Source organism: Rhinatrema bivittatum, chromosome 5 (genome assembly GCF_901001135.1).
Source record: "Rhinatrema bivittatum chromosome 5, aRhiBiv1.1, whole genome shotgun sequence".
NCBI classification, from domain to species: domain Eukaryota; kingdom Metazoa; phylum Chordata; class Amphibia; order Gymnophiona; family Rhinatrematidae; genus Rhinatrema; species Rhinatrema bivittatum.
The window spans coordinates 270,632,299-270,658,923 of record NC_042619.1 but is presented as its reverse complement, the minus strand read 5'-3'; the positions used below and the strand labels follow the sequence as shown (position 1 = coordinate 270,658,923).

Below are 26,625 nucleotides of genomic sequence, written 5' to 3'. Positions count from 1 at the left end.
GTCAGAGATAGGGATTGAAGGTTGGGATGGCGCAACCGACCCTGATCCTGAGTTATGAGAGTGGGAGCTACACCCAGGTGAATTGGTTCTCTGATCGAGAGGTCTAGAAGTATAGGAAACCATACTTGTCGAGGCCAATATGGGGCTATGAGTATCATGGACCCCTAGGCCTGTTGTAGCTTCACTAAAGTTTTGGTTATGAGTGGTATCGGAGGATACACGTATAGAAGGCCTGAGTTCCAAGGGCGAGCAAAGGTGTCCTTGGCTGGCTGTTGTTTCTGCCCGTGTAAAGAGCAGAATCTGTCCACTTTGTGATTCAGTTGTGATGCAAAGAGGTCTACTGTTAGTTGCCCCCACCGCTGGAATATCCTGGTCGCTACTAAGGGATCCAGGGACCACTCGTGTGGTTGCAACTGTCGACTGAGGCGATCTGCAACTACGTTGTGGATGCCCGCTAGATAAGTGGCCCAGAGAAATATGGAATGTGTGAGGGCCCAGTCCCAAATTTGTGTGGCTTCTTGACAAAGGAGATACGAGCCCGTACCTCGTTTGTTCAGGTACCACATGGCTACCATGTTGTCTGTCTGTCTGTATAAGAATAGTCTTGTGTGAAAGGCAGTCCTTGAACACATGCAGAGCATAACGTATAGCTCGAAGTTCCAGGAAATTGATTTGAAATGTGGCTTCGAGTTTTGTCCAAGTACCCTGGGTTTGGAGATTGTCTATGTGAGCTCCCCAACCCAAGGTGGATGCATCTGTAGTTAAAGTTATCTGTGGAACTGGTTGTTGGAAGGGTAGGCCCTTGTGCAAATTGTCCTTGTTTGCCCACCAAAGTAGAGATGAGCGTAGTTGGTGGGTTACTTGAATTGTAGAGGACAGTGGTTGAATGACTTGGATCCATTGTGACCATAATGGCCATAGGAGTGACATGAGCTGTGGAGGCCATGTGGCCCAGTAAAGTTAGAAACTGATGAGCTGTTGCTTGTTTCTTCGAGTGTAAGGAATTTGCCAACAGGGAGAGTGTTTCTGCCCGATCTTTGGGTAGAAAGGCTCTTGAGAATATGGTGTTCAATTCTGCTCTGATGAATTGAAGCAGGTGAGACGGAATGAGATGGGACTTTTGATAATTGATGAGAAACCCCATAGAGTGAAGTAGAGTAATTGTTCGGTTGAGAGAAGTTAATGCTCCTTGTTGAGTTTGACTTCTGATGAGGCAGTCGTCTAGATAGGGGGAAACGTGGACACTTTCCTTGTGTAAGTGTGCTGCTATTACTGCCAGGCATTTTGTGAATACTCTGGGAGCTGAGGCAAGGCCGAATGGTAGTACTCTGTATTGGAAATGTTGATGACCCACCAGGAAGTGCAGATACTTGCGATGAGGAGGGAATATTGGAATGTGAGCGTGTCTTGTAGATCCAGAGAACAAAGCCAATCTCCTGTTTGAAGAAGGGGAAGCATGGTGCCTAGAGAAACCATCCTGAACTTTTCTTTCTTTAGAAATTTGTTGAGATTTCTGAGGTCTAGGATGGGCCGTAGGCCTCCGGCTTTCTTTGGAATGAGGAAATAATGGGAGTAGAATCCTCTGCCCTGCTAGTCCGGGGCACCAGCACTACAGCTCTAGCTCTCAGAAGGGTGGATAATTCTTCTTGTAGATGAATTATGTGAGATTCGTGTAACGAAAGAGGTTTTGGCGGTGAGTCTCTTGGAGTTGAAAGAAAATTGAGTTGGTAATTTCGAGATATTACCGAGAGTACCCATTGGTCTGTTGTTATCTGTAACCAATGAGTTTAGAAGGAGGAAACTCGGCCTCCTACTGGCAGGTTTGGTGATGGATTGTGGAGATGGCTTTGGTCTCTGGTGGTGGCCTCAAAAACCTGCAGCCGGTCCCACCTGTGGTGGTGGTTGAGGCCTTGCAGCTCTAGGCTGTCTGGGTTGAGATCTCTGTTGCGGACAAGAAGATCTACCCCTGGATGCTGGTGGATAATATTGTCTCTGCGTGAAGGTTTTCTAGATTCCCTCCTTGGAGGATAGCAAAACAGTGATGAAGAAGAGTCTTGCAGAACTGACGACAGTTGGCGCAATGTCTCCGTGTGTTCTTTTAATTGGGCCACTGCATCCTGGACTTTCGACCCAAAAAGGTTGTCACCTATGCAGGGTAGATCCACTAGCTTCTCTTGTATCTCAGGCCTGAGGTCAGAGGCTTTTAACCATGCCCAGCGACGTGCACTTATTCCTGAGGCTGCCACCCTTGAAGCTGTTTCAACGTTATCATAGGCGGCCCGGACTTCATGCTTTCCAGCTTCAAGTCCCTTGTGAATTATAGCCTGAGCTGCCTCCTGGTACTGCTGAGGTAGGGAGTTGGAAAGTTCCTGCATCTGTTTCCATAGACTCCTTTGGTATTGCGTCATATAAAGTTGATAGGACACAATCCTTGAATTGAGCATAGCTCCTTGGAATATTTTTCTGCCTAAGGAGTCTAGGAATCTATGGTCCTTTCCAGGTGGAGTGGAGAAGTGAGGTCATACTCTTTTGGACTTCTTTTGAGCTGACTCAGCTACAACAGATTGATGCAGTAACTGTGACTTCTGGTAACCAGGAACATGTTGGACAAGATATGTGGTATCCACTCTTTTATTAATAGGTGGAACCGAACATGGATGTTCCCAGAGCCTATGTTGCAACTCCAAAAGTACCTCATGGACAGGAATGGCCAGGACCTCTTTTGGAGGGTCCACGAATTGTAAGACTTCTAAAGTCTGCTGCCTCGTGTCTTCCTCCGACACTAGATTGAATGGTATTGTGTCTGCCATGTCCTTTATGAAATTTGTGAAGGACAAGTCCTCTGGTGGAGATTTCTTCCTGCCTTCTGGAGGAGAAGGGACCGACATGAAGCTTTCCGATGAAGTATCGGTATGCTTGTCTTCCCATGAGTCATATGGCTCTTCCCTGGAAGGGGAACTGGGAGAAGATCTCGGTGGTCGAAAAATTCCTGAGGGCCCTGGCTGAGGATCATCGACAGGTCTGTGTCCAGGAGCATCCCCGATCAGTGTAGTAGGGATAGACTTCGGTGGAAGAGCATCGACGATGGCGTCGAATCTATCCATTAATAGTTGGAATAACACCAATTCTGGTTGACCTGGAGCCCCAAGTAGTAGCATCGGTGTCAACGGGGGTGGTCCTGACTTTGGTACTGGTACCGGCATCGGCAGAGGCGTCGGTATCGGTGCGGGGACCGGCATCGGTGGAAGCACTGGCATCAGTGCGGGCACTGGTATCGATGATGGTGTCGGTGAGGGCATCGTGTCGGCTTTGATGGTCGATGCTCCTGTAGCGCTTGTAGCACCGCATGACGGATAAATCTGCTCAATTCCTCCGTGATAGCTGATGCAGGCAGAACAGCTACACGTGGTTGCAGTGGGGGCGTTATCGGTCCTACCACAGGGCCCTATGGAAGTTTGATGGTTGGCACCTTAACAGAATGTGAACGCCTCGGTGCCGAAGGCCTTGGTGTTTCCTGCAGGCGAGACTGCTTGGCTGTCGACTTCTCCGGGGATAGCAGATTTTCTGGAATCGATGGATGGCGATGTCAATGCCGATGTTTTGGTCGATGTTCCAACACTGATTTCGTCGATGCCACGGATGGAGACAGCGATAAACGGTCCCCTGAACCTTCCGGACGACGTTTTTTAAGGATCAGATGTTTGGAAACTCCGGCCGGAGATGACTGAGTGGATGTCGATGGAGAAGGTAAAAGTTGAAGATGGAACAAGTGTTCCATCTTTACTTGTCGTGCCTTCCGACCTTTAGCGGTCATTTCCGCACATTTTGGGCAAGATGTTACATCATGCGATTGGCCCAAGCAAAGTACACACTCGAGGTGTGGGTCCGTAATCGACATGGTCCGATTACAATTGGGACATTTTTTGAAAAATATTTACTCAAAATGAGTCGGAATGAGAATATCTTACTCACCGGCCGGTGGTAACAAGGGAGACCCCTATATGGGAGAGAAATTATCAATTTTAAATCTGATTTTTAGTCAGAATTGTGTGAGAAAACTCACACAGGCTCCTGCTCCGTGATGCCAAAAGCAGCGTGGAAAAACGAAGACTGAAGGGAGACCTCTGTGGCTGAGAATATCATGGCATGCTGGGCATGCTCAGTGGGCTCAAAGTGCCAGTCAAAAGTTTCTAGAAACTTTGACAGAAAGTTTTCCGCAATAGGGCTCCATCAATGACTTCATCCATATGTGAGGACTAGCATCCTGCCTGTCCTGGGATAATTTGGAATTAGAGGCAGTTACCTACATTGACTATTACTAAATCCAGGCCTGTGTGAACATTTTCCACTCTCCAACTGACTGAGAGTATTATATGTACCCTATAATGCGAAATAATCCAGACTTCTATTGAAGAACTCGCACACACTCCTAACTTCTTCTATCTGTTTTAGATGTTTATTCAAATTAGTCTGTACTATTTAAAATGATGGGCTTGTGGGAGTGGGCATGAAAATAAAATCCTTGCACAGACAACAAAGAATTCTACTATGCTGTGAAAAGGAGCAGGCAATACCAAACTCCCCCCACACAACTTACATTACCCTGGTATCCATTATGCATATGCTTGATGCACATGGGCACATCTTAGCGTCATCGTGGTGGATACCCAGATTGTGAGCGAGGAAGTGTGCAAAGATTGGTGTGAATGTTTCAATGGTCCTTGATGGCGCATACTAAATCAAAAAAGGATATAAGAGGTTACTAAGGATAATAACTGTCGATTCTGACATCAAACCAGAAATGTAAAACACAACAGAAACAAGCAATAGGTTCAGGTAGACGGGGCCCCTGCTGGATATTAACATTTTGTCCATACAGGAGATCTACCATGGATTCTCAGCCAATATGGGACATATCACAGGAATGAAATGTCATGTCCAGAATGGATCATCATTTATTATAAACTAGACTTGATTTAAGGATTTTTTTTCCGTGAGATCAAAAACAACTCCTCCCCTCAAGCAGACTGCATGAAATTCTGAAGTCTATGGGGCCGATGTAATAATATCCATGGCAAAACAGGCGCTAGTTGTGAGCAGGGGGGTTAATCACCACGTGTGGCTGAAGCTGCAGCCTCCACGGGATGTAAAAAAAAAATTATGCAAATGATTTGCACACACAAATCCATGCACGCATGAAGAAATATGTGAACATACATGCAGTAAGGCCCTAGGTAATAAGTGGCTGCATCCGTGCCGATAATCTGCTCCAAAAATACACGCATAAATGCAAATGTGGTGAGCGACCGGGTCTCCCTTTTTAGCAAATTTATGGCCCAGAAATAGGAATACATATATTTCTAAAAACTGTGGGCTGCAGAAAACATGAAAAATATATTAATGGGTGACAATTCACACCACGTGGCAGCCATGACCTCCGTCACCTGCCAAACCTTCTGCTGCTGTCATCCTTTGGCGAAGCCACAAGATATACCACAGCATCAGGAACAGCTGGAAAACAAATGTCCCCATAGTAATAACACCAGAGCTGCACAGACACACAACCACACCATACCAATGCAAACAAGGGAATAAAAAGGCCCCCGAGTTGGTGCTGTCACATAACTCATGCCCTGACCATGGCGCAAAAAAACCCACTTTAAAAAACCCACACTAGCATTTCTTCCAGCTAGCATGGCTCCCTGCATTGCCTGTAAATAGATAATCGCCTCCTTTGCATGCCATTAGCAGGCACTCACGCAGAAAAAAAATTGCAGATCAGTAAGCGCATTTGTACACGCTTTTTCCATGTGCACAAAACTCTTATTACATACCTGTATGGGACTTTGTATGGGACTTTGTGTGTGAACCTGCAGCAGCTTCAGCACACTTTATTACATCGGCCCCAACATCAGCAAACCAGGGCATTTTTGATGGTAAATAATTGAGAAAAACATTTTTAAAAGATAAGCAGTTTGATTCCTAAATGGGATTTTAGGGGACTAAGCATACCACACAGAAAATAGGATCATTATTCAAATGGACATTACATATCAAAAATACCATCTGAATACTGGACTAGATTCCTCCAAATTGGGTGGCCAGGTAGAAGCTTACATAGATGGTGCAGTAACACATAGCCAATGTAGATATCTAACATACCTTACATTAGCAGAGTGTTGCCAATTTCAAGCCAACCACTTTTAGCCATCTAACACTACTTGAATACTTAACTTGCAGTTTTTGAAAATGTTTTTAAGTGTCCGGAAAAGCCCTTTCTAGCAAATGATCAAACTTTAAATAATGTAGGTGCTTCTGTCTCATCCATATTGATAGATGGTATCTGAGCACTACCTTCATATTACAACCCTGAAAAAATGGAAACTTCCATGAAATGAGAAAAATAGAGAAAAACTGAAAGGAGCAGCTACAAAGGTTAAGAGTTTACAACAGGCATGGACATTGTTAAAAAATACCATCTTAGAAGCGCAGTCCAGATGTATTCTACGCATTAAGAAAAGTGGAAGGAAGGCCAAATGATTGCCAGCATGGTTAAAAGGTGAGGTGAAAGAGGCTATTTTAGCTAAAAGATCTTTCAAAAACTGGAAGAAGGATCAATCTGAAGAAAATAAGAAAAAGCATAAACATTGGCAATTTAAATGTAAAACAATAAGACAGGCTAAAATAAAATTTGAAAAGAAGTTGGCCTTAGAGGCAAAAACTCATATTAACTTTTAAAAATATATCTGAAGCAGGAAACCTGAGAGGAAGTCGGTTGGACTATTAGATGATCAGATGGTTAAAGGGGCACTTAAGGAAGATAAGGCCATTGTGGAAACAGTAAATTAATTTTTTGCTTCAGTGTTTACCGAAGAGGATGTAGAGGAAATACTCATTCTGGAGACTGTTTTCAAGGGTGACGATTCAACAGAACTGATCAGAATCACGGTAAACCTGAAAGATGTAGTAGGTCAGATTGACAAACTGAAGAACAGCAAATCACCTGGACAGGATGGTATACATCCCAGGGTTCACAAAGAACTAAAAAATGAATTTTCAGACCTATTATGAGTAATTTTTAACCTATCATTAAAATTATGCATTGTACCTGAAGACTAGAAGGTGGCCAATGTAACCCCGATATATAAAAAGGGCTCCAGAGTTGATCCGGGAAACTATAGACCGGTGAGCCTGACGTCAGTGCCGGGAAAAATTGTGGAAACTGTGATAAAGAATAAAATCAGAGAACATATAGATAGACATGATCTAATGGGACACAGCCAGGATGGATTTACCCACGGTAAGTCTTGCCTCACAAAACTGCTACATTTTTTTGAAGGGTTGAATAAACATCTGGATAAAGGTGAACCGGTAAATGTGGTGTATTTGAATTTCAGAAGGCATTTGACAAAATCCCTCATGGGAGACTTCTAAAAAAACTAAAAAGTCATGGGATAAGAGCATAGTTCTCTCTAAGCTGAGCACGTGAGCGATAGCACATTCTTCTGGAGCATTGCTCACAGGATTAACATAGTCGCTCATATAAATTTTTCTTTGTGCTATATACAGAAATTCAACATTAACACTGGCGCTCAAAAATTGCTGGTTTAAAAATATTGCTGCACACACAAAAAGAAATTTTCACACACCTAGTCACTGCTTGGAGGGAGCAATGGATAGGAGGAGATGTCTTTTTCTGGATTGCAAACTGGTTAAAAGACAGGAAACAGAGAGTAGGATTAAATGGTCTGATTTCACAGTGGAGAAAGGTAAACAGTGGAGTGCCTCAGGGATCTGTACTTGGACAGTGGACTTTAATATATTTATAAATGATATAGAAACATAGAAACATAGAAATGACGGCAGAAGAAGACCAATCGGTCCATCCAGTCTGCCCAGCAAGCTTCACACTTCTTTTTTCTCATACTTATGTTTCTCTTGGCTCTTAGTAACCATAGGGGCGGATTTTAAAACAATACGCGCGCCGGTACTTTTGTTCACGCAACCGGCGCGAACAAAAGTACACCAGATTTTATAAGATACGAACGTAGCCGCGCGTATCTTATAAAATCCGGGGTCGGCGCGCGCAAGAGGGTGCACATTTGTGCAACCTGCGCGCACAGAGCCCAGCGCGGCCTGCCTGTTCCCTCCGAGGCCGCTCCGATTTCGGAGCGGCCTCGGAGGGAACTTTTCTTCGCCCTCCCCCCACCTAAACCACCCCCCCCGGCCCTATCTAAACCCCCCCTTACCTTTGTCGGCAAAGTTACGCCTGCTGAAACTTTGCGCGCGTCGCCAGCAGCCCCGCTCCGTCCTCTGGTCCCGGGGGCGTGGTCCGGAGGCCTCGACCACGCCCCCGGGCCGGCACCATGCCCCCCGGGCCCGCCCCCAAAACGCCGCGGCACGTCCCCGAAACGCCGCGTCGTTTCAGGAACGCCCCCGGACACGCCCCCTCCCTCCCCATTTCGAAAGCACCGGAACTTACGCGCATCCCGGGGCTTTATGCGCGCCGGCGGCCTATGCAAAATAGGTGCGCCGGCGCGCGAGGGCCCTGCACGCGTAAATCCTGCTGGATTTACGCGCGCAGTGATGGAGCTGCTTCCAAGTGAAATATTAAGTTTGATTAGTTGGGTAAGCGGCAGCATAGCTCTCTGCCGTTGAAGCAGAGAGCAATGCTGGATATGCGTGAAGTATTAGTTTTTCTTCTCCCCTGCCATTGAAGCAGGGAGCTATGCTGGATATGCATTGAAAGTGAAGTATGCCTTGAAAGTCACATTAACTATCATCAAATATAGAAAAGCCTAATAATCGGTAATTGAATAAGCCTAATAATTGGTAATACCTATAGCCCATGAACCCATCCCTGTTTTTTGTTTTGGTTTTTTTTGTTTGTTTTCTTTTTTTAATTGGGAGATGGCAGCCCTCCATCCTTCCGCTCCGTGAAGGTGGAACACCAACCACTGGCCACCGGCATCCCGCTCCGTGAATGCCTCTGTGGCTACTGCCGCTCCATGCAGTGTTTTGCTGCCTGCTCTTTATACGCGTCCTCTAGACCTGATGGATCCACAGTGTTTATCCCATGCCCCTTTGAAGTGCTTCACAGTTTTGGACTTCACCACTTCCTCCGGAAGGGCATTCCAGGCATCCACCACTCTCTCCGTGAAGAAATACTTCCTGACATTGGTTCTTAGTCTTCCTCCTTGGAGCCTCAGCTCGTGACCTCTGGTTCTACTGATTTTTTTCTGACTGAAAAGGTTTGTCGTTGTCTTTGGATCGTTAAAGTTTTTCAAGTATCTGAAAGTCTGAATCATATCACCCCTGCTCCTCCTTCCTCCAGGGTGTACATATTTAGATTCTTCAATCTCTCCTCGTATGACATCCGATGAAGACCCTCCACCTTTCTGGTCGCCCTTCTCTGTACCGCTTCAATCTAGTCTCTGTCTCTTTGAAGATACGGTCTCCAGAACTGAACACAGTACTCCAGGTGAGGTCTTACCAAGGATGTGTACAAGGGGATAATCACTTCCCTTTTCTTACTCAATATGCCTCTCTCTCTATGCAGCCCAGCATTCTTCTGGCTTTTGCTATCGCCTTGTCGCATTGCTTCGCACACTTCATATCATTAGACACTATAACCCAAAGGTCTCTCTCCTGCTCCGTGCAGATCAGCCTTTCCCCCCCCCCCACCCCCCATCGAATACAGTTCATTCGGATTTCCACTCCCCATATGCATGACTTTGCACTTCTTGGCATTGAATCTCAGCTGCCATATCTTCGACCACTCTTCCAGTTTCCTTAAATCCCGTCTCATTCTCTCCACTCCTTCTGGCGTGTCCACTCTGTTGCAGATCTTAGTGTCGTCCGCAAAAAGACAAACCTTACCTTCTATCCCGTCCGCAATGTCGCTCACAAAGATATTGAACAGGACTGGTCCCAACACCGATCCTTGCGGTACACCACTTAAAACCGCTCTCTCTTCAGAGAAAGTTCCATTTACCATCACACATTGTCTTCTGTCCGTCAACCAGTTTGCAATCCAGGTCACCAACTTGGCACTCACTCCTAAGCTTCTCGTTTTATTCACCAGTCTCCTATGCGAAACCGTATCAAAAGCTTTGCTGAAATCTAAGTAGATGACACCGAGCGCTCTTCCACGATCCAATTCCTTGGTTACCCAGTCAAAAAAGTCAATCAGATTTGTCTGACAGGATCTTCCCCTGGTGAATCCATGCTGCCTCTGGTCCATCAATTCTCCGGACTGTAGATAGTTCACTATTCTCTCTTTCAACAGTGACTCCATTACTTTTCCCACCACCGAAGTGAGGCTAACCGGTCTGTAGTTACCAGCCTTCTCTCTGTTCCCACTCTTGTGAAGCGGAACCACCACCGCTCTTCTCCAATCACTCGGCACCACTCCCGTTTCTAGGGATCTATTGAACAGGTCACACATCGGACCCGCCAGCACATCTCTGAGCTCCCTCAGTATCCTTGGATGAATCCCATCAGGTCCCATGGCTTTGTCCACTTTCAGATTCTTTAGCTCTTCCCATACATTTTCTACTGTAAAAGGGTTTTCGTCTGTTCCACTTCCTTCCAGTTTCTTGTTGTGTAGAGATGGTCCTTCTCCAGGGTCTTCTTTAGTGAACACAGAACTGAAGTATTCATTTAATATATCTGCCATTTCTTCGTCTTTCTCCACGCATTGATCATTTCCACCTTTCAATTTCACTATACCACTTTGAACTTTTCTCTTTTCACTGATGTATCTGAAAAATGTTTTGTTACCATTCTTTATCTCCTTGGCAATCTTCTCTTCCGCTTGACTTTTTTCCGACTTGATTAATTTCTTTGTCTCCCTCAATTGAATCAAATATTGTTCTTTGTGCTTCTTCCTGTGGGATCTTTTATCATTCTTGAATGCTGTTCTTTTAGCCTTAATTTTGTCAGCCACCTCCTTTGAGAACCAGATAGGTTTCATTTTTCTTTTTCTTTTCTTTACACTTCTAACATATAGAGTAGTTGCCTTGGTAATTGCTCCTTTTAGTTTGGTCCACTGTTGTTCCACATCTCTCTCGTTCTCCCAGCCTTTTAGTTCTTCCTCTAGGTATTTCCCCATTTCTTCAAAGTCTGTGATTTTGAACTGTAAAACTTGGGTCTTTGTGCTTCTTTTCCATATTCTTTTAGTGATATTAAACCATACCTTTTGATGATCACTGGTGCTGAGGTGGGCGCCCACCTGGACATCAGAGACATTATTTCCATTAGTGAGCACTAAGTCGAGTATAGCTCCTTCTCTCGTGGGTTCCATTACCATTTGTTTGAACAAAGTTACTTGCATGGCATCCACTATCGCTCTACTATTTTTAGATTCTGCAGATGGGATTTTCCAGTCTACATCTGGCATATTAAAGTCACCAACGATCGCCACTTCTCCCTTCTTACCTATCTTATGGATGTCTTCAACCAGGTCTCTGTCCAGCTCTTCCTTTTGGTTTGGAGGCCTGTAAACCACTCCAATATGAATGGATGCTCCGTCATCTTTTTTTAGGTCGACCCATAGTGCTTCTTCATTGCCCCAGCTTCCTTGCAGCTCAGATGCTTGGATATTGTTTCTGACATAAAGAGCCACACCACCCCCTTTTCTATCCACTCTGTCCTTCCTTAACAAGTTGTAGCCTGGTATTGCTGTATCCCAATCATGAGATTCTGTGAACCATGTTTCTGTGATAGCAACAATGTCCAAATTTGCCTCTGTCATTAGGGCCTGCAGATCTGGGAATTTATTTCCCAAACTATGAGCATTTGTGGTCATAGATTTCCAGGTTCTCTCTTTAAGGTTATTGCTTTTCCTGGACTCCTTATGAGACTTTAGTTGAGATTTGTTATTCACTTCACGCTTTCCTTTTGCAGTTTTGCCACTGATGATGGAGTCATCCATCTCAATTAGCTTTATCCTTTGGTTATGGATTTTGAAATTCTGTATGCAATGGGGTTTTTTTCTCTTTTCTGGTAACACTTCAATGTCTATTGATGCTCTGATTCTTAGTCTCTGAAATCTGTGTAATAGGAAACATTCTCTCTTTATGCCTTCTTTCTAGAGCTCTGACTCAATTTCTGTGGTGATCTCTCTGAGGGAAAAAAACAAAAAAACCCAAAAACAAACCTCCTGTGTTTTCTTTCTCTATTCCTTCTAAAAGTGCTCTGGGCTCTCTTTGAAGTAGAACTGCTCTTTTTTACCTTCTCTAGGTCTGGTATTGTATATTAGTTGTTTTGGTCCTTGCTAATTGTTTGTTTAAAGATTCAGTATACCTGCATTTTTCTTATTGTATAGCTATTCTATAATAATCTGTTTAATATTGGCACATTAGTGCTGAGGGATCATTTAATAGCTAAAGGACTAATAAAGTTCCAGAAAGTGTCCTGCTCTACCCTGCTCATCCAGGTTAAACTGTTTGATTCCCTCCCACCCTACCCCTGGGGTTTGTTTTCTAATATAGACTGCCTAACTTAACATTAGCAACAAGATACATTAGTAGATTGTTAACACCAATCAAAAATTTACCAAAATGAGCACTATCCAATGTAACTGCTGTGGAGCCTTTATTCTGAGGGAAAGCATCTGGAAACTTAGAGCTTGCCCAATCTGTGCACAACTCTCTTCTTTGAAAAAGGAGCTGACTGAGGTTAAAGCTCAATTAGCTTCAATTAAAAGTATTACACCCACATTGCATTACTCAGAAAATAATTCCCCAATACCACAGAATAACCAGGAGTCAATAAAAAGAAATACAGTAGGCTCGGGTAGAATAACACGTATCCCACAGTCACCCATTCTTGACAGATGGGCAGTCAACAAGTACACCCCCCCCACTCAAACAGGTCATTAAGGAATTCATTAAAAACCAGGATTACAGTAGGCTCTGGCAGAATTAGACCTGTGACATGGAGACATACACAGTATCAAGTGCAACAAGAACAAAAAGCCTTCCCTATATAAATAAATGAAGAAGTTCTAGAGAAAAACATTGAAGTGTTACCAGAAAAGAGAAAAAAAAAAAACCATTGCATGATATGGCAAAGGGGTATGACAAGTGAAGTGATCACATTTGCAGATAACACAAAATTATTCAGATTAGTTAAATCACAAGCGGATTGTGATTTTTCCCTCCGGCGCCGCCATCCTGCACGTCCCCCTCGGCTCTGGTCGGCCCTCCCCGTGCGGTCGGCGTCGGCCCATCGGGGCCAGGGGAGGTGGACCGTGACTAGCCTCTCGTGAGGCTTCGAGGCAGGCGATTTCAGTCAAAGAAAAAAAAAATTAAAAAGCGCCCTTTAAACCCGGACGGCTGCAGCAGAACAAAGCGAAAGGAAAAAAAGGAAGGGAACCGGTAAGCCCTCCCCGGAAGCCCCGACGCCTCCCCAGAGCCCTTTAAAGGGCTGAAATGACTCCAGGCGTCGCGCGCCTAAGGAGCGCGACAAAGGGGCCAGCCCCTTTGTGCGCCCCTTCGTGCGCACCAGAGCACACCACACACATCTAACACAGGCCCTCCCAAGCATTCTCCAGACACCCTAGTATTTATCCAGGATCCACAGCATTCATCCAGGATCCCCAGCTTTCTTCCAGGATCCTCAGCATTAATCCAGGATCCCCAGCTTTCTTCCAAGATCCTCAGCATTCATCCAGGATCCTCAGCATTCTTCCAGGATCCACAGCATTCTTCCAGGATCCACAGCATTCTTCCAGCATTCTTCCAGCATTCATCCAGGATCCACAGCATTCTTCCAGGATCCTCAGCATTCATCCAGGATCCTCAGCATTCATCCAGGATCCTCGGCTTTCTTCCAGGATCCTCAGCATTCATCCAAGATCCTCAGCATTCATCCAGGATCCTCAGCTTTCTTCCAGCATTCTTCCAGCATTCATCCAGGATCCACAGCATTCATCCAGGATCCACACCATTATCCAGGATCCTCAGCATTCACCCAGCCACCACCAGCTTTCATCCATTCATCCCACGATTTCAATTAGCCAAACTGTACATTCCAGTCTCCCCATCACTCATTCAGCAAAAAGCCAGCACTGCCATACTACTTAATCATTTTTCCCTCTAAGATTCCTCCTTAAGTCCTCAATTCCTTTACGCCTTAGAATATCATCTGCTGGCAAATCCCATCAAAGTGTTCTCTTTATGCCCAACATGTTGTCTGCATACCCGATACACACATTGCACCACAACATCTGCTTCAAGACGAAGCCTTTGCTACGTTATCAACCAATAACTCGCAGAAATCTCACTCCGGTGATGATCTCTCCCTTTACACAATTGATGGGTCTGGCCCTCTTCACCTTAACACTTTTCAATGCTCAGTCAATCACCAAAAAAACTCACATCCTTCATGACTATCTGCTCGATGCTAAACCTGACATTTGTGCCATCACGGAGACCTGGCTGAAGCCAACAGACACAGTCTTAATTAATCCACTTCCTACACAGATATATGATATCTTCTCCCTACCCAGAAAAAAGAGAAAAGGGGGAGGTCTCCTCATAGCTGCAAAAAAATCTCTCAACCTCACTCTTTTTTAACTGCTGCAGCACACTGAGCTGACGATTTTAAAGTATTATCCACTATGATGCCTAGATCTTTTTCCTGGGTGGTAGCTCCTAATATGGAACCTAACATCGTGTAACTACAGCAAGGGTTATTTTTCCCTATATGGAACCTAACATTGTGTAACTACAGCAAGGGTTATTTTTCCCTATATGCAACAGCTTGCACTTGTCCACATTAAATTTCATCTGCCATTTGGATGCCCAATCTTCCAGTCTTGCAAGGTCCTCCTGTAATGTATAACAGTCTGCTTGTGATTTAACTACTCTGAATAAGGAAAATGTGGGAGAGAGGTTCTGGAAGCCAAATTTAGGATTTTAGGTAGGAAGCTGAAATCCAGAACCTCCAGGGTGGCATTCTCTGAAATCCTTCCTGTTCCACGTGCAGGTCCCCAGAGGCAGGCAGAGCTCCAGAGTTTCAATGCGTGGATGAGACGATGGTGCAGGGAAGAGGGATTCAGCTTTGTAAGGTACTGGGGAAACTTTTGGGGAAAGGGGAGACTTTTCCGAAAGGATGGGCTCCACGATGTTAGGTTCCATATTAGGAGCTACCACCCAGGAAAAAGATCTAGGCATCATAGTGGATAATACTTTAAAATCGTCAGCTCAGTGTGCTGCAGCAGTTAAAAAAGCAAATAGAATGTTAGGAATTATTAGGAAGGGAATGGTTAATAGAATGGAAAATGTCATAATGCCTCTGTATCGCTCCATGGTGAGACCGCACCTTGAATACTGTGTACTATTCTGGTCGCCACATCACAAAAAAGATATAGTTGCGATGGAGAAGGTACAGAGAAGGGTAACCAAAATGATAAAGGGGATGGAACAGGTCCCCTATGAGGAAAGGCTGAAGAGGTTAGGGCTGTTCAGCTTGGAGAAGAGACGGCTGAGGGGGGATATGATAGAGGTCTTTAATATCATGAGAGGTCTTGAATGAGTAGATGTGACTCAGTTAGTTATTTATTTATTTATTTATTTATTTTAAAAAAATTTTGTATACCGACGTTCGTTATGCAAACATCACATCGGTTTCCATGTAACATAAAACTGGCCAACAGGGCTTTACAATGAAACTGATAGAAGAACTGGGGGGTGGTAAGGGGGGGAAACCTGGAGGGAAATTATTGTACAAGAAAGATATAAGCGAGGTAATGTGATTATAAACGTGGGAGCATGATTATATATAGGCAATAAAATTATATACAGAAATTATATACAAGTAAATTTTTTACAATGAAGATGATTTGGGTAAGGGGGAGGGGAGAGGGGCAGGGGAGCGGTTTGGAGAGGAGGAGTGGAGGAGTGAAAGGCGGGGGGTTCAAGTGTATGCTCGTGCGAAAAGCCACGTCTTGAGGTTTTGTCTGAATTTTTTGGGGCAGGTTTCGTGGCGTAGATAGGTAGGGATAGAGTTCCATAAGGAGGGTCCAGCTAGGGAAAGCGCACGTTTACACTTTCGAATAATACACTTTCGAATAATAGAAGGACTAGGGGGCATTCCATGAAGTTAGCAAGTAGCACATTTAAGACTAATCGGAGAAAATTATTTTTCACTCAACGCACAATAAAGCTCTGGAATTTGTTGCCAGAGGATGTGGTTAGTGCAGTTAGTGTAGCTGGGTTCAAAAAAGGTTTGGATAAATTCTTGGAGGAGTCCATTAATGGCTATTAATCAATTATACTTAGGGAATAGCCACTACTATTAATTGCATCAGTAGCATGGGTTCTTCTTAGTGTTTGGGTAATTGCCAGGTTCTTGTGGCCTGGTTTTGGCCTCTGTTGGAAACAGGATGCTGGGCTTGATAGACCCTTAGTCTGACCCAGCATGGCAATTTCTTATGTTCTTATGACAGAGAGAAAGAATCTTGAATCTTTAGCCACCTTCCTAATAACCATAAGAAAAGTATTAGTACTACATTATTTCAACTATATCTTTGCTATATCTATATATTACCTCTGCTGCATTGCTTTCTGGAGCATAAATTAGCATTAATAATAAAAATACTGCTTATCCTGGCATCTACAATTGTGTTGACTCAGTGTGTGAGTGCAGATGAGGTATTTTGTATGGTAAATCCTGTTAGGAAGGGAGCTTGTAGGATACCGGTCTTATGTTTTAGGTAATGGGTCTCACTAGGGAAGGGGGTCTGGGTGATACCAGTCCTATATTTTACCACATCCAAACAGTAACCTGGTAACAGGGTGTGTGTGAGTTGGAAAGATACCCTCTTTCTCCATCATACTCTACCCCTCCATGTGTGTGTGCAGGGGGGAGAGTATGTTGTCAGGAAGTGAGGAGGGATGTGTGCCTTGAGAAGGGTGCATTCTTTCTCCCTTGCATTCTTCACGTTATTCCCACCCTCCTGTGCATGTGTTGTGGGGTTGTATGTGTTATGGGGTTGGTACAAGTGGTGTAAGTGCTAAGAGTGGTATGGGGTGAGTCAGGATTTGTTTGGGGATGAGTTTTGTGTATGTATAAGCATTGTTTCTCTTCTCTACTTTGTCCTCATCCCTATTTTCCCTCTCCTCCCCACTGTGGGGCGGATTTTCAGAGCCCTGCTCGCGTAAATCCGCCCGGTTTTGGGCGGATTTACGCGAGCAGGGCCCTGCGCGCCGGGAAGCCTATTTTACATAGGCCTCCCGGCGCGCGCAGAGCCCCGGGACTCGCGTAAGTCCCGGGGTTCTCCGAGGGGGGCGTGTCGGGGGCGGGCCTGGTCGTCGCAGCGTTTCGGGGGCGTGTCGGCAGCGTTTTGGGGGCGGGTACGGGGGCGTGGCTACGGCCCGGGGCGGTCCGGGGGCGTGGCCGCGCCCTCCGTACCCGCCCCCAGGTCGCGGCCCGGCGCGCAGGAGGCCCGCTGGCGCGCGGGGATTTACGCCTCCCTCTGGGAGGCGTAAATCCCCCGACAAAGGTAAGGGGGGGGTTTAGACAGGGCCGGGCGGGTGGGTTAGGGAGGGGAAGGGAGGGGAAGGTGAGGGGAGGGCAAAGGAAAGTTCCCTCCGAGGCCGCTCCGATTTCGGAGCGGCCTTGGAGGGAACGGGGGTAGGCTGCGCGGCTCGGCGCGCGCCGGCTATACAAAATCCATAGCCTTGCGCGCGCCGATCCAGGATTTTAGCAGATACGCGCGGCTCCGCGCGTATCTACTAAAATCCAGCGTACTTTTGTTTGCGCCTGGAGTGCAAACAAAAGTAGGCTATTCGCGCGCCTTTTAAAATCCGCCCCTGTGTGTGTAGGGGTAGAGGGGTGGCAGGATTAAGTGATGGGTTGGTGTGAGTGATATGAAGGTGTGTGTTATGTGTGTGGGCTGGCTTACTGAGTGGAAGTTTACATCTGTAAAGAGTATATAAATGCCTGCTGTCCATATATAGAAAGCAAGTGTTTCAAGTAAAGAACTGTGTCATTATCTGTGAAGTAAACAGACCTATAAAGAAATACAAAACATTATTTCTGCAAGTTTGCCTGGTTGCTTAGTTATTCCGGGCTATCGGATAATGGTCCAGAACAAGGTGGGAGCATCTTCTTCTCACAGGTCCCTAAAAAACAGTATCTACCACATGCTAACATATCACTTTAGCATCACTAGTTAATTAAAAGGACAGAACTGCACTTGGTTTCAGCCATTATGTCTGCTAATTATACCCCCAAATTATTTACACTTTATTTTTAACTTAGATTCTTCTGTAAACAAAGCATGTATCAATTCATGGAAATTATTAAAAATGAAGTGACAAGTGAAAGTTCTTCTAACATACCACGATTATGGCTCCACTGGAATCGGAACACACTTTTCCAAAAGTTGTTGTCCCTGCAGATTTGACATCTGTTCTAGAACTAAGTCAGAGAAAAATCCCAGTCACATATACCATACACTATGGAACAAATAAATCAAATGAAAAAGGGTTTATTTTGCTGTAAAAACAGTGGAAATGACTGTCAGGTTGGGCATACACCTGCTGGTGATGCCTTGGTAAGTTAAGAGATTTCCAAGTCTCCCTACCTGGTCATTAAGCACAAGGAACCTACTTTTCATGATCTGTAAATAAATCAGCATTCTTACATTATAAGATAAGCAATGTCATGTTTTTGACGTGGGATAAGACTCTGCTCTTTCCACTTTATAAATCTGATTAGCATATCATCCATTGACCCTTCTGTGGACACTTTGTCCTGGCTTGTCCAGATCTCCAATCCACGTAGTATGATGTGCAGATTAAATGGGGTGTACATCTGCAAATAGAATATACCTGAAATAATCAACTCAAGTTTCCAGGAATTCTTCAGCAAAACTCTAATGAATGTTGAAAATGTCATATTCAATGTAAAGATGGACAGGAGATTTCATAAAAAAAAAAAGGAAGTTCCTCGGAGTGATTCAGGTTGGGCATTAAATGAATGGGGAACCTACAAAATGTAGGTAAGCATATTATGTTGTTTATTAGAAAAGTCAGAGTAAGATAAATCTCTATAGGTGGGTTTCATGGAGACATGGAAATCAAATGCCTTGCTCAGATTCAGACAGGAAGTCATGAATAATGTACCAGCACCTACAGAAACACAAAATCACTTTAAATACACATGCCAAAACTGACAAAAATTATAGCAGCTGAATCACCTAAGAACATCATATTATGTAAAAACTTAGGACTAAACCAAGTAACCATGAAAAACTTCATGGTTTATAACCCCATCTATGGTATTTACAAATTTTGGTTAATTTTGAAAAAGGGAGAAATCAGCCTTACCGCGTTGAGGTAACTGATCATCTGAACTATTTTGGTTGTTATTCCATTTGTATCCTGACCCATAACTTGGAACTATGAAAAAAAAAAACCTATATTACATAAACATTAATACTGTAACATAGTAGGTGATGGCAGATAAAAACCAAATTGGCCCATCCAATCTGTCTAGTTGAGATTCTTCCACTTATAGCTACTTGGATTTCATAAAAAGCCATCTTGAATAAGATGATTGATGCCAGAAATGGGAAAATCAGAAACTGGAGGAAATTTGGAGCCCCTTCTCAGAGAGGATGTGACTTACAAAATGAAAAATAAACCAAAAAAAAAAAAAAAATCAGACAATACTGCTAAGAGTAATTCGATACTTGAGGATATGATATGATTATGAGATCTTGTTCTGTCTTTACAGTTTATTTGATATGATTCCCTTATTACAACAATTGCCACTCTGTGCACTCTTGTAATATTGTTTAGCTTAGATTCTTTGCAGGGCATACAATCTTTACTCTAATAGATCATTAGAGCTGCTGTTTGATTGTTCTGAACTTCTTGATTGGACATTGTCTTTCTGCTTTTTCTTTATCAGTGTGTCTCTCCCTTTTCTATTTGTCTCTTTGATCCAAAACAGCCTGGAACAGTTTATTGCTTGGAGGGATTTTCAGTTGAAAAAGGTTATCAGCAAGCTATCTGCTCCTTTTGTATCTTAAATCAAAAATTGGAAAAAGGATCCAACTGAAGAAAACAAGGAAAAGATAAGCATTGGCAAATTAGTTGGTAAACATTGATAAGGCAACCAAAAAAGAGAATTTGAAAAGAAGCTGGCTGTAGAGGCAAAACTCATAATAAAAAGTTTTTAAATATCTAAAGGAGGCGGCCTATGAAGGGTTAAAGGGGCACTTAGGGAAGACAAGGCCAAAGTGGAAAGACTAAGGGGTAGATTTTCAAAGATGCAAGCGCGCCTATATTAATGGCGCGCACGGCTGTATGCATTGTGGCCAGCATGTATTTTACATAGTGCGTGCACTATGCAAAATACGTGTATGTTTCGTCCGCGACTTGTGCGCGTCCGTTGTACGTAGCGCGCATATTTGTGCACGCTGCAGCGCGTGCACATATACTTCTGCATGCCATGCATTCGAGTGGGCGCCCGTGTGCATACGAACGTGAATGCGGGACTTTCTGCTTCGCCAGTGCGTGCGAAATGGCTGGCAGGGGGAGGCAGCCCAATTTCACCACCAGAGACGTAGCTTTGCTTGCGTCCCTGGTGGTGGAGAAAGAAAGGCGACTCTTTCCAATCAGGGGACAGAGGACTCACTACCCCCGCCTAAGGAGGGCCTGTGGGAAGTGCAGGCCCGATTCAATGAGAGGGCCTCACACTCACGTAGCATAAGTAGACAGTTTTAACAGTTATGTAATCTACTGCAGATGGGGGCACTGTGGAAGTGTGAAGGTCGAGTTAGGCCGGGGAGGAGGAAACGTAGTAAAAAACAGAGTGTTATAGTATAGGCTTTTGGATGGAGAATGTAATGTAAAACCCAAAGATTATTGGCATAGCTTATTACCAACATGACCTTTGAACCTCAATCTCATGGTTCTTCATGGTAGCTAAATGTTGTTATTGCACTCATTGTCACATTCCAGTATGCAACTCCTATTAGCACCTACAGAGTACACGCATGGTACTCTTTCCATTTTCTAATAGACAGAGGACCTGAAGAAGAAGGCCCGGTGGCTGTGCCTAAAGAGGAGGTGGTGGCTGGAGTGGCTGCGGGCAGAGTGGACTGAGCCTGGTGGTAATTGATCTTTCCACGCTAATGGAATGTTCTAACATGTTTTTCCACATGAATGTACAGTTTATTCTGACTCCTCCTTTTGTTTTACAATGCTGCAGAACCTGAAGAGGAAAGGCCAGGCCCAGCTCCGGCACAGGGAACAGCTGCAGCCACTCCGGGGGGAGCTGGATTCTCCCCACCGCGAGGCAACATCCAAGGCGGCAGCCACCTCCCCATGAAGAGGCGCACCCAGGGCCTCTCCCTAGAACCCCCTACATAGGGTGTCCTCCCCGTTTTGCCTGGGGAGTTAGGAAAGCGGGGGCACCCATGGGCCAGCCTTTGCTGGTCCAGGAAGGCATGCACAGCCCTCTGGTTCCTCTACGCCTCCCTCACGTCAGCAGCGCAGAGGCTCATCATCGGGAGCAGCTTCTCCCGTATGAGCCTCTGAGTAGGCGTAAGTTCCGCACTTTCGTGAGGGGGGTGCGAGACAAACTGAGGGCCGTGCATGCCTTCCAGGAGAGGATGGTCAGGAACACGGATGCAATCCTCAGGGCCGTACAGCTGCTTGGCACAGCTGTAAGGGCCCTGGGGGTTCTCATGCATCGGTCCTGACCATCCTCCCTTGTCCCTACTTCCCTAATTTACCAGAAGGTTTTTTTTTCTGTAAATAGTTTTGCTCCCAGGTTCTCCCATTCCCATCCTTTTTTTTTTTTTAAACAATTTATACTGCATGCTGGAAACTACAAACCACTATTCTAAAGATCAAAATCGTAGAGCATATAGAAAGACATGGTTTAATGGAAAACAGTCAACATGGATTTACTCATGGAAAGTCTTGCCTAACAAATCTGCTTCATTTTTTTGAGGGGTTAATAAACATGTGGATAAAGGTGAACCAGTAGATGTAGTGTATTTGGATTTTCAGAAGGTGTTTGACAAAGTCCCTCATGAGAGGCTTCTAAGAAAACTAAAAAGTCATGGGATAGGAGGTGATGTCCTTTTGTGGATTACAAACTGCCTAAAAGACAGGAAACAGAGAGTAGGATTAAATGGACAATTTTCTCAGTGGAAGGGAGTGGGCAGTGAAGTGACTCAGGGATCTGTATTGGGACCCGTACTTTTCAATATATTTATAAACTAGCTGTACCCGGCCACGCGTTGCCGTGGCTCAGTCTGGTTTAATTTCACAATGCGCATTAGCTCTGCTCTGGCCGTCCCAACTCCCCCCCCCCCCCCCTTCCCCAGCGGTGAACGGACTGGCTCGGTGACTCTTCTACCCTTTCCTCTTCTTGTGTGTGTAACTGTCCGGCAGTCCCTACTCCGTCCCCCCTTCCCCGGCAGCGGAGGAATGGGCTGAGCCGTTTCTCGGAGCGGCGACTCGTCTGACCTTTCCTCCTCCCCTCTGTGACACTCAGCACGTAGCGCAGAGCTCTATGGTCCGCACATGCGTGGTAGAGCTGCTCTCTACTCTGCATTTGCAGTCCGTTGGGCTACATTAAAAAAAAATTTTGGTCTGTTTTCGGACACTGCTCCCCGTCTACACTTCTGTTCCCTCACTCCCCTTCGCTCATTCACCTCAGTCACTCATCCGCCTCCCCCTCGGTCACTCACCCCCACTTCCCTCTCCTGCCCCAAATCAAACTCCCTCCCCTCACTCTCACCTCCCCCCTCATTCTCCCTCCCCTTACTCTCACCTCCCCCCTCATTTTCCTTCCCACTCCCTCCCTTTTCCTCACTATAACCTCCCCCCTCATTTTCACTCCCCTTCCCTCACTCTCACCTCCCCCCTCATTCTCCCTCCCCTTTCCTCAGTCACTCCCCTCCTCCATTCCCTCTTCTACACAGGGCCAGCTGAGAGGGAACAGGCTAAAGGTGGAGGCATTTGCTAACAGAACTGCAGCATGTTAACAGCCTGAGCCTGGCCCTCCTTCGCCGTCCCTACTCCCTCCCCCCTTCCCCGGCAACGGAGGGCCAGGCTCCGGCTGTTAACATGTCTGAGGAGCCTTTTCTTGGAGCAGTGATCTCGCGCGTGCCTCACCACCGCGCTCATTGCTTGCCCGCCCATCGCTCAGCTTTCACCGCCGCGGCTCCTCCACACCGCATCCGCCGCTCTCTATTGCTGGCCCAACCGATGCTCACATACCACCGCCACTGCCGCAAAACGCTGTGTCCGCCGCTCTGACAACATGCTCTCTCGCGGCACGTCAGGCAGAGTTCTTTGTGCCGCGCGTGCGCAGTAGAGCTGCTCTCTACTGCGCATTTGCGGTACATCAGTCAAGCCTCATTTATCTAGTTGATAGTGTGTGTTGCCTTTATGTCCAACAGATGGCACTGTTTTTCCCAAAAAGCATGTTTTTACCTGTTACAGGTGTGACATCTTTATGATATAGGTATATAAAAACACTGTGTATTCAAATGCAACGTTGTGTCAAAATTTCAAAGTAATCGGTGAAGAACTTTTATAGATTTAAGATTTTGAACAAACGAACATTTACATTTTTATTTATATAGATGATCTGGAAAGAAATACGGCAAGTGAGGTAATCAGATTTGCAGATGATACAAAATTGTTCAGAGTAGTTAAATCACAAGCAGATTGTGATAAATTGCAGGAAGACCTTGTGAAACTGGAAAATTGGGCATCCAAATGGCAGATGAAATTTAATGTGGATAAGTGCAAAGTGATGCATATAGGGAAAAATAACCCATGCTATAGTTACAAAATGTTAGGCTCCATACTATGAGGTACCACCAAAGAAAGAGATCTAGGTGTCATAGTGGATAACACATTGAAATCATCGGTTCAGTGTGCTGCGGCAGTCAAAAAAGCAAACAGTATGTTGGGAATTATTAGAAAGGGATTGGTAAATAAAACAGAAAATGTCATAATGCCTCTGTATCACTCCATGGTGAAACCGCACCTTGAATACTGTGTACAATTCTGGTCGCCGCATCTCAAAAAATATATAATTGCAATGGAGCAGGTACAGAGAAGGGCTACCAAAATGATAAAGGGAATGGAACAGCTCCCCTATGAGGAAAGACTAAAGAAGTTAGGACTTTTCAGCTTGGAGAAGAGACGGCTGAGGGGGGATATGATAGAGATGTTTAAAATCATGAGAGGTCTAGAACGGGTAGATGTGAATCGGTTATTTACTCTTTCAGATAGTAGAAAGACTAGGGGGCACTCCATGAAGTTAGCATGGGGCACATTTAAAACTAACTGGAGAAAGTTCTTTTTTACTCAACGCACAATTAAACTCTGGAATTTGTTGCCAGAGGATGTGGTTAGTGCAGTTAGTATAGCGGTGTTTAAAAAAGGATTGGATAAGTTCTTGGAGGAGAAGTCCATTACCTGCTATTAAGTTCACTTAGAGAATAGCCACTGCCATTAGCAATGGTTACATGGAATAGACTTAGTTTTTGGGTACTTGCCAGGTTCTTATGGCCTGGATTGGCCACTTTTGGAAACAAGATGCTGGGCTTGATGGACCCTTGGTCTGACCCAGTATGGCATTTTCTTATGTTCTTATCCTATTTTCTTCTGATGGATCCGTCTTCCAATTTTTGAATGAAGATGTTTTGGCTAAAATATCCTATTTCACCTCACCTTTTAACCATGCCGGTAATCGTTTTGTCTTCCTTCCACCTTTCTTAATGCATGGAATACATCTGGACTGTGCTTCTAAGGTGGTATTGTTTTAACAATGTCCACCCCTGTTGCACACTTTTTACCTTTGTAGCTTCACCTTTCAGTTTTTTTCTATTTTTCTCATTTTGTCAAAGTTCCCCTTTTGAAAGTTTAGCACTAGAGTTGTGGATTTACATACTGTCCCCCTTCCAGTTATTAATCAAAAATACGTTTTATAGAACTAAAAGCTCTGGCTAAATGATTAGCCAGGCTTTGGATCTGCATATGAGTACGTTTTATTTATTTATTTTATTTGGGTGTTTTTATATACCGGTTTGGAGGGTCCTTCACTCCGGTTTAAGTTATAACAACATAATACAGTAAACTATGAACTATAATATATACATGTGTAAATTATGTAACTTACAACGTGATACAATAAACTATAATATTTATATAGTACATTGAAAATGATTTAACAGTATCTAAAACAGTATCTATTACAAACTGTTAGTGGTATCTAAAACAACAGTAACAATAATTATACCAGGCATAATGAGCGTTGGGGTTGCGAGATGGGTAGACTATAGCAGGTGGTTTTGAACTTTGGGCATTGGTGAATATAACTATATATACTGACTGGTAAATCAATGAATTAGGATTATACAGACGTGAAACTCATCTATTGGCCATATAATTGAATCCACAGTAAGAGAGTGAGCCATACAGAATGGGAACTTCCCCTAATTGAAAGCTAATTGTCTGTGTGAAAGTGAACTTTTATAGCTGAAAAAAAGGAAACCACTTGCTATCCAGAATCCCAAACTGTATCAGGACTGTGAAATCACCTAAGAGCAGTACTAGCAGACTTAGAATTGCTATCTTGTAAAACCTAATTAACTAGAGTCTTATAGCTTATTTGTGGGAGTTGCAACTGTTTTGTTTGCAAACCTAGTAGTGCAGACTGTGATTAGTTACTGGAGAATTGCATTTCTACACGAAGAATAAAGTTGTTTTTCTGAAATTGGACATATGAAGCATAAAAATAAAAGCAGTTGAAGGAGTACCTCTGATAACTGGATTTTTTTTTTTTTAATGGGGAATGGGCTGACCGGTGAGGAGACTAATTAACAATTATTTTGGTTAGAGTAAGAGAGCCGCCGACCTAGCCACTGGAGCCAACCAGAAGGCAAAGCAGGGTTTAAGGGAATGGCATCCATACCAATGCTTGGGATTTAAATGTTGGAACTGAACTTGGAATTCTCACCTCCACCAGATCAAAAGCTTAGAATGCAAATGATCAGAAATCACATTTACACTTTCAAATAATAGAAGGACTAGGGGGCATTCCATGAAGTTAGCAAGTAGCACATTTAAGACTAATCAGAGAAAATTCTTTTTCACTCAACGCACAATAAAGCTCTGGAATTTGTTTATTTATTTATTTATTTAGCTTTTTTTTTTTTTTATATACCGAGGTATAGCAGAGTTGCCTTCACTCCGGTTTACATACAGAACAACGTGTTACATTGAACGATGTTTGAAATTTTAAAATATTGTTGCCAGAGGATGTGGTTAGTGCAGTTAGTGTAGCTGGGTTCAAAAAAGGTTTGGATAAATTCTTGGAGGAGAAGTCCATTAAAGGCTATTAATCAAATTTATTTAGGGAATAGCCACTGCTATTAATTGCATCAGTGGCATGGGTTCTTCTTAGTGTTTGGGTAATTGCCAGGTTCTTGTGGCCTGGTTTGGCCTCTGTTGGAAACAGGATGCTGGGCTTGATGGACCCTTGGTCTGACCCAGCATGGCAAGTTCTTATGTTCTTAAGTGGTTTTCTTTAATTTTCTACTCTGAATTGGTATAAGCCATACACAGATGA

The 26,625-nt window shown here is 44.3% G+C and overlaps 1 protein-coding gene across 3 annotated transcripts in view; it reads right to left on the bottom strand.

Annotated features, from left to right (window-relative positions):
- LOC115092750 (disintegrin and metalloproteinase domain-containing protein 9-like) overlaps positions 1–26,625 on the bottom strand; it is a 384,934-nt gene that overhangs the window by 288,124 nt on the left and 70,185 nt on the right. For all 3 annotated transcript variants that reach the window (XM_029604043.1, XM_029604042.1, XM_029604044.1), the window contains exons 9-12: positions 19,344–19,415; positions 18,659–18,828; positions 18,354–18,432; positions 4,598–4,734 (exon numbers count right to left, since the gene is read on the bottom strand). In XM_029604043.1, coding sequence (XP_029459903.1) covers positions 4,598–4,734; positions 18,354–18,432; positions 18,659–18,828; positions 19,344–19,415 — 458 coding nt within the window. The remainder of the gene's footprint in view (positions 1–4,597; positions 4,735–18,353; positions 18,433–18,658; positions 18,829–19,343; positions 19,416–26,625) is intronic.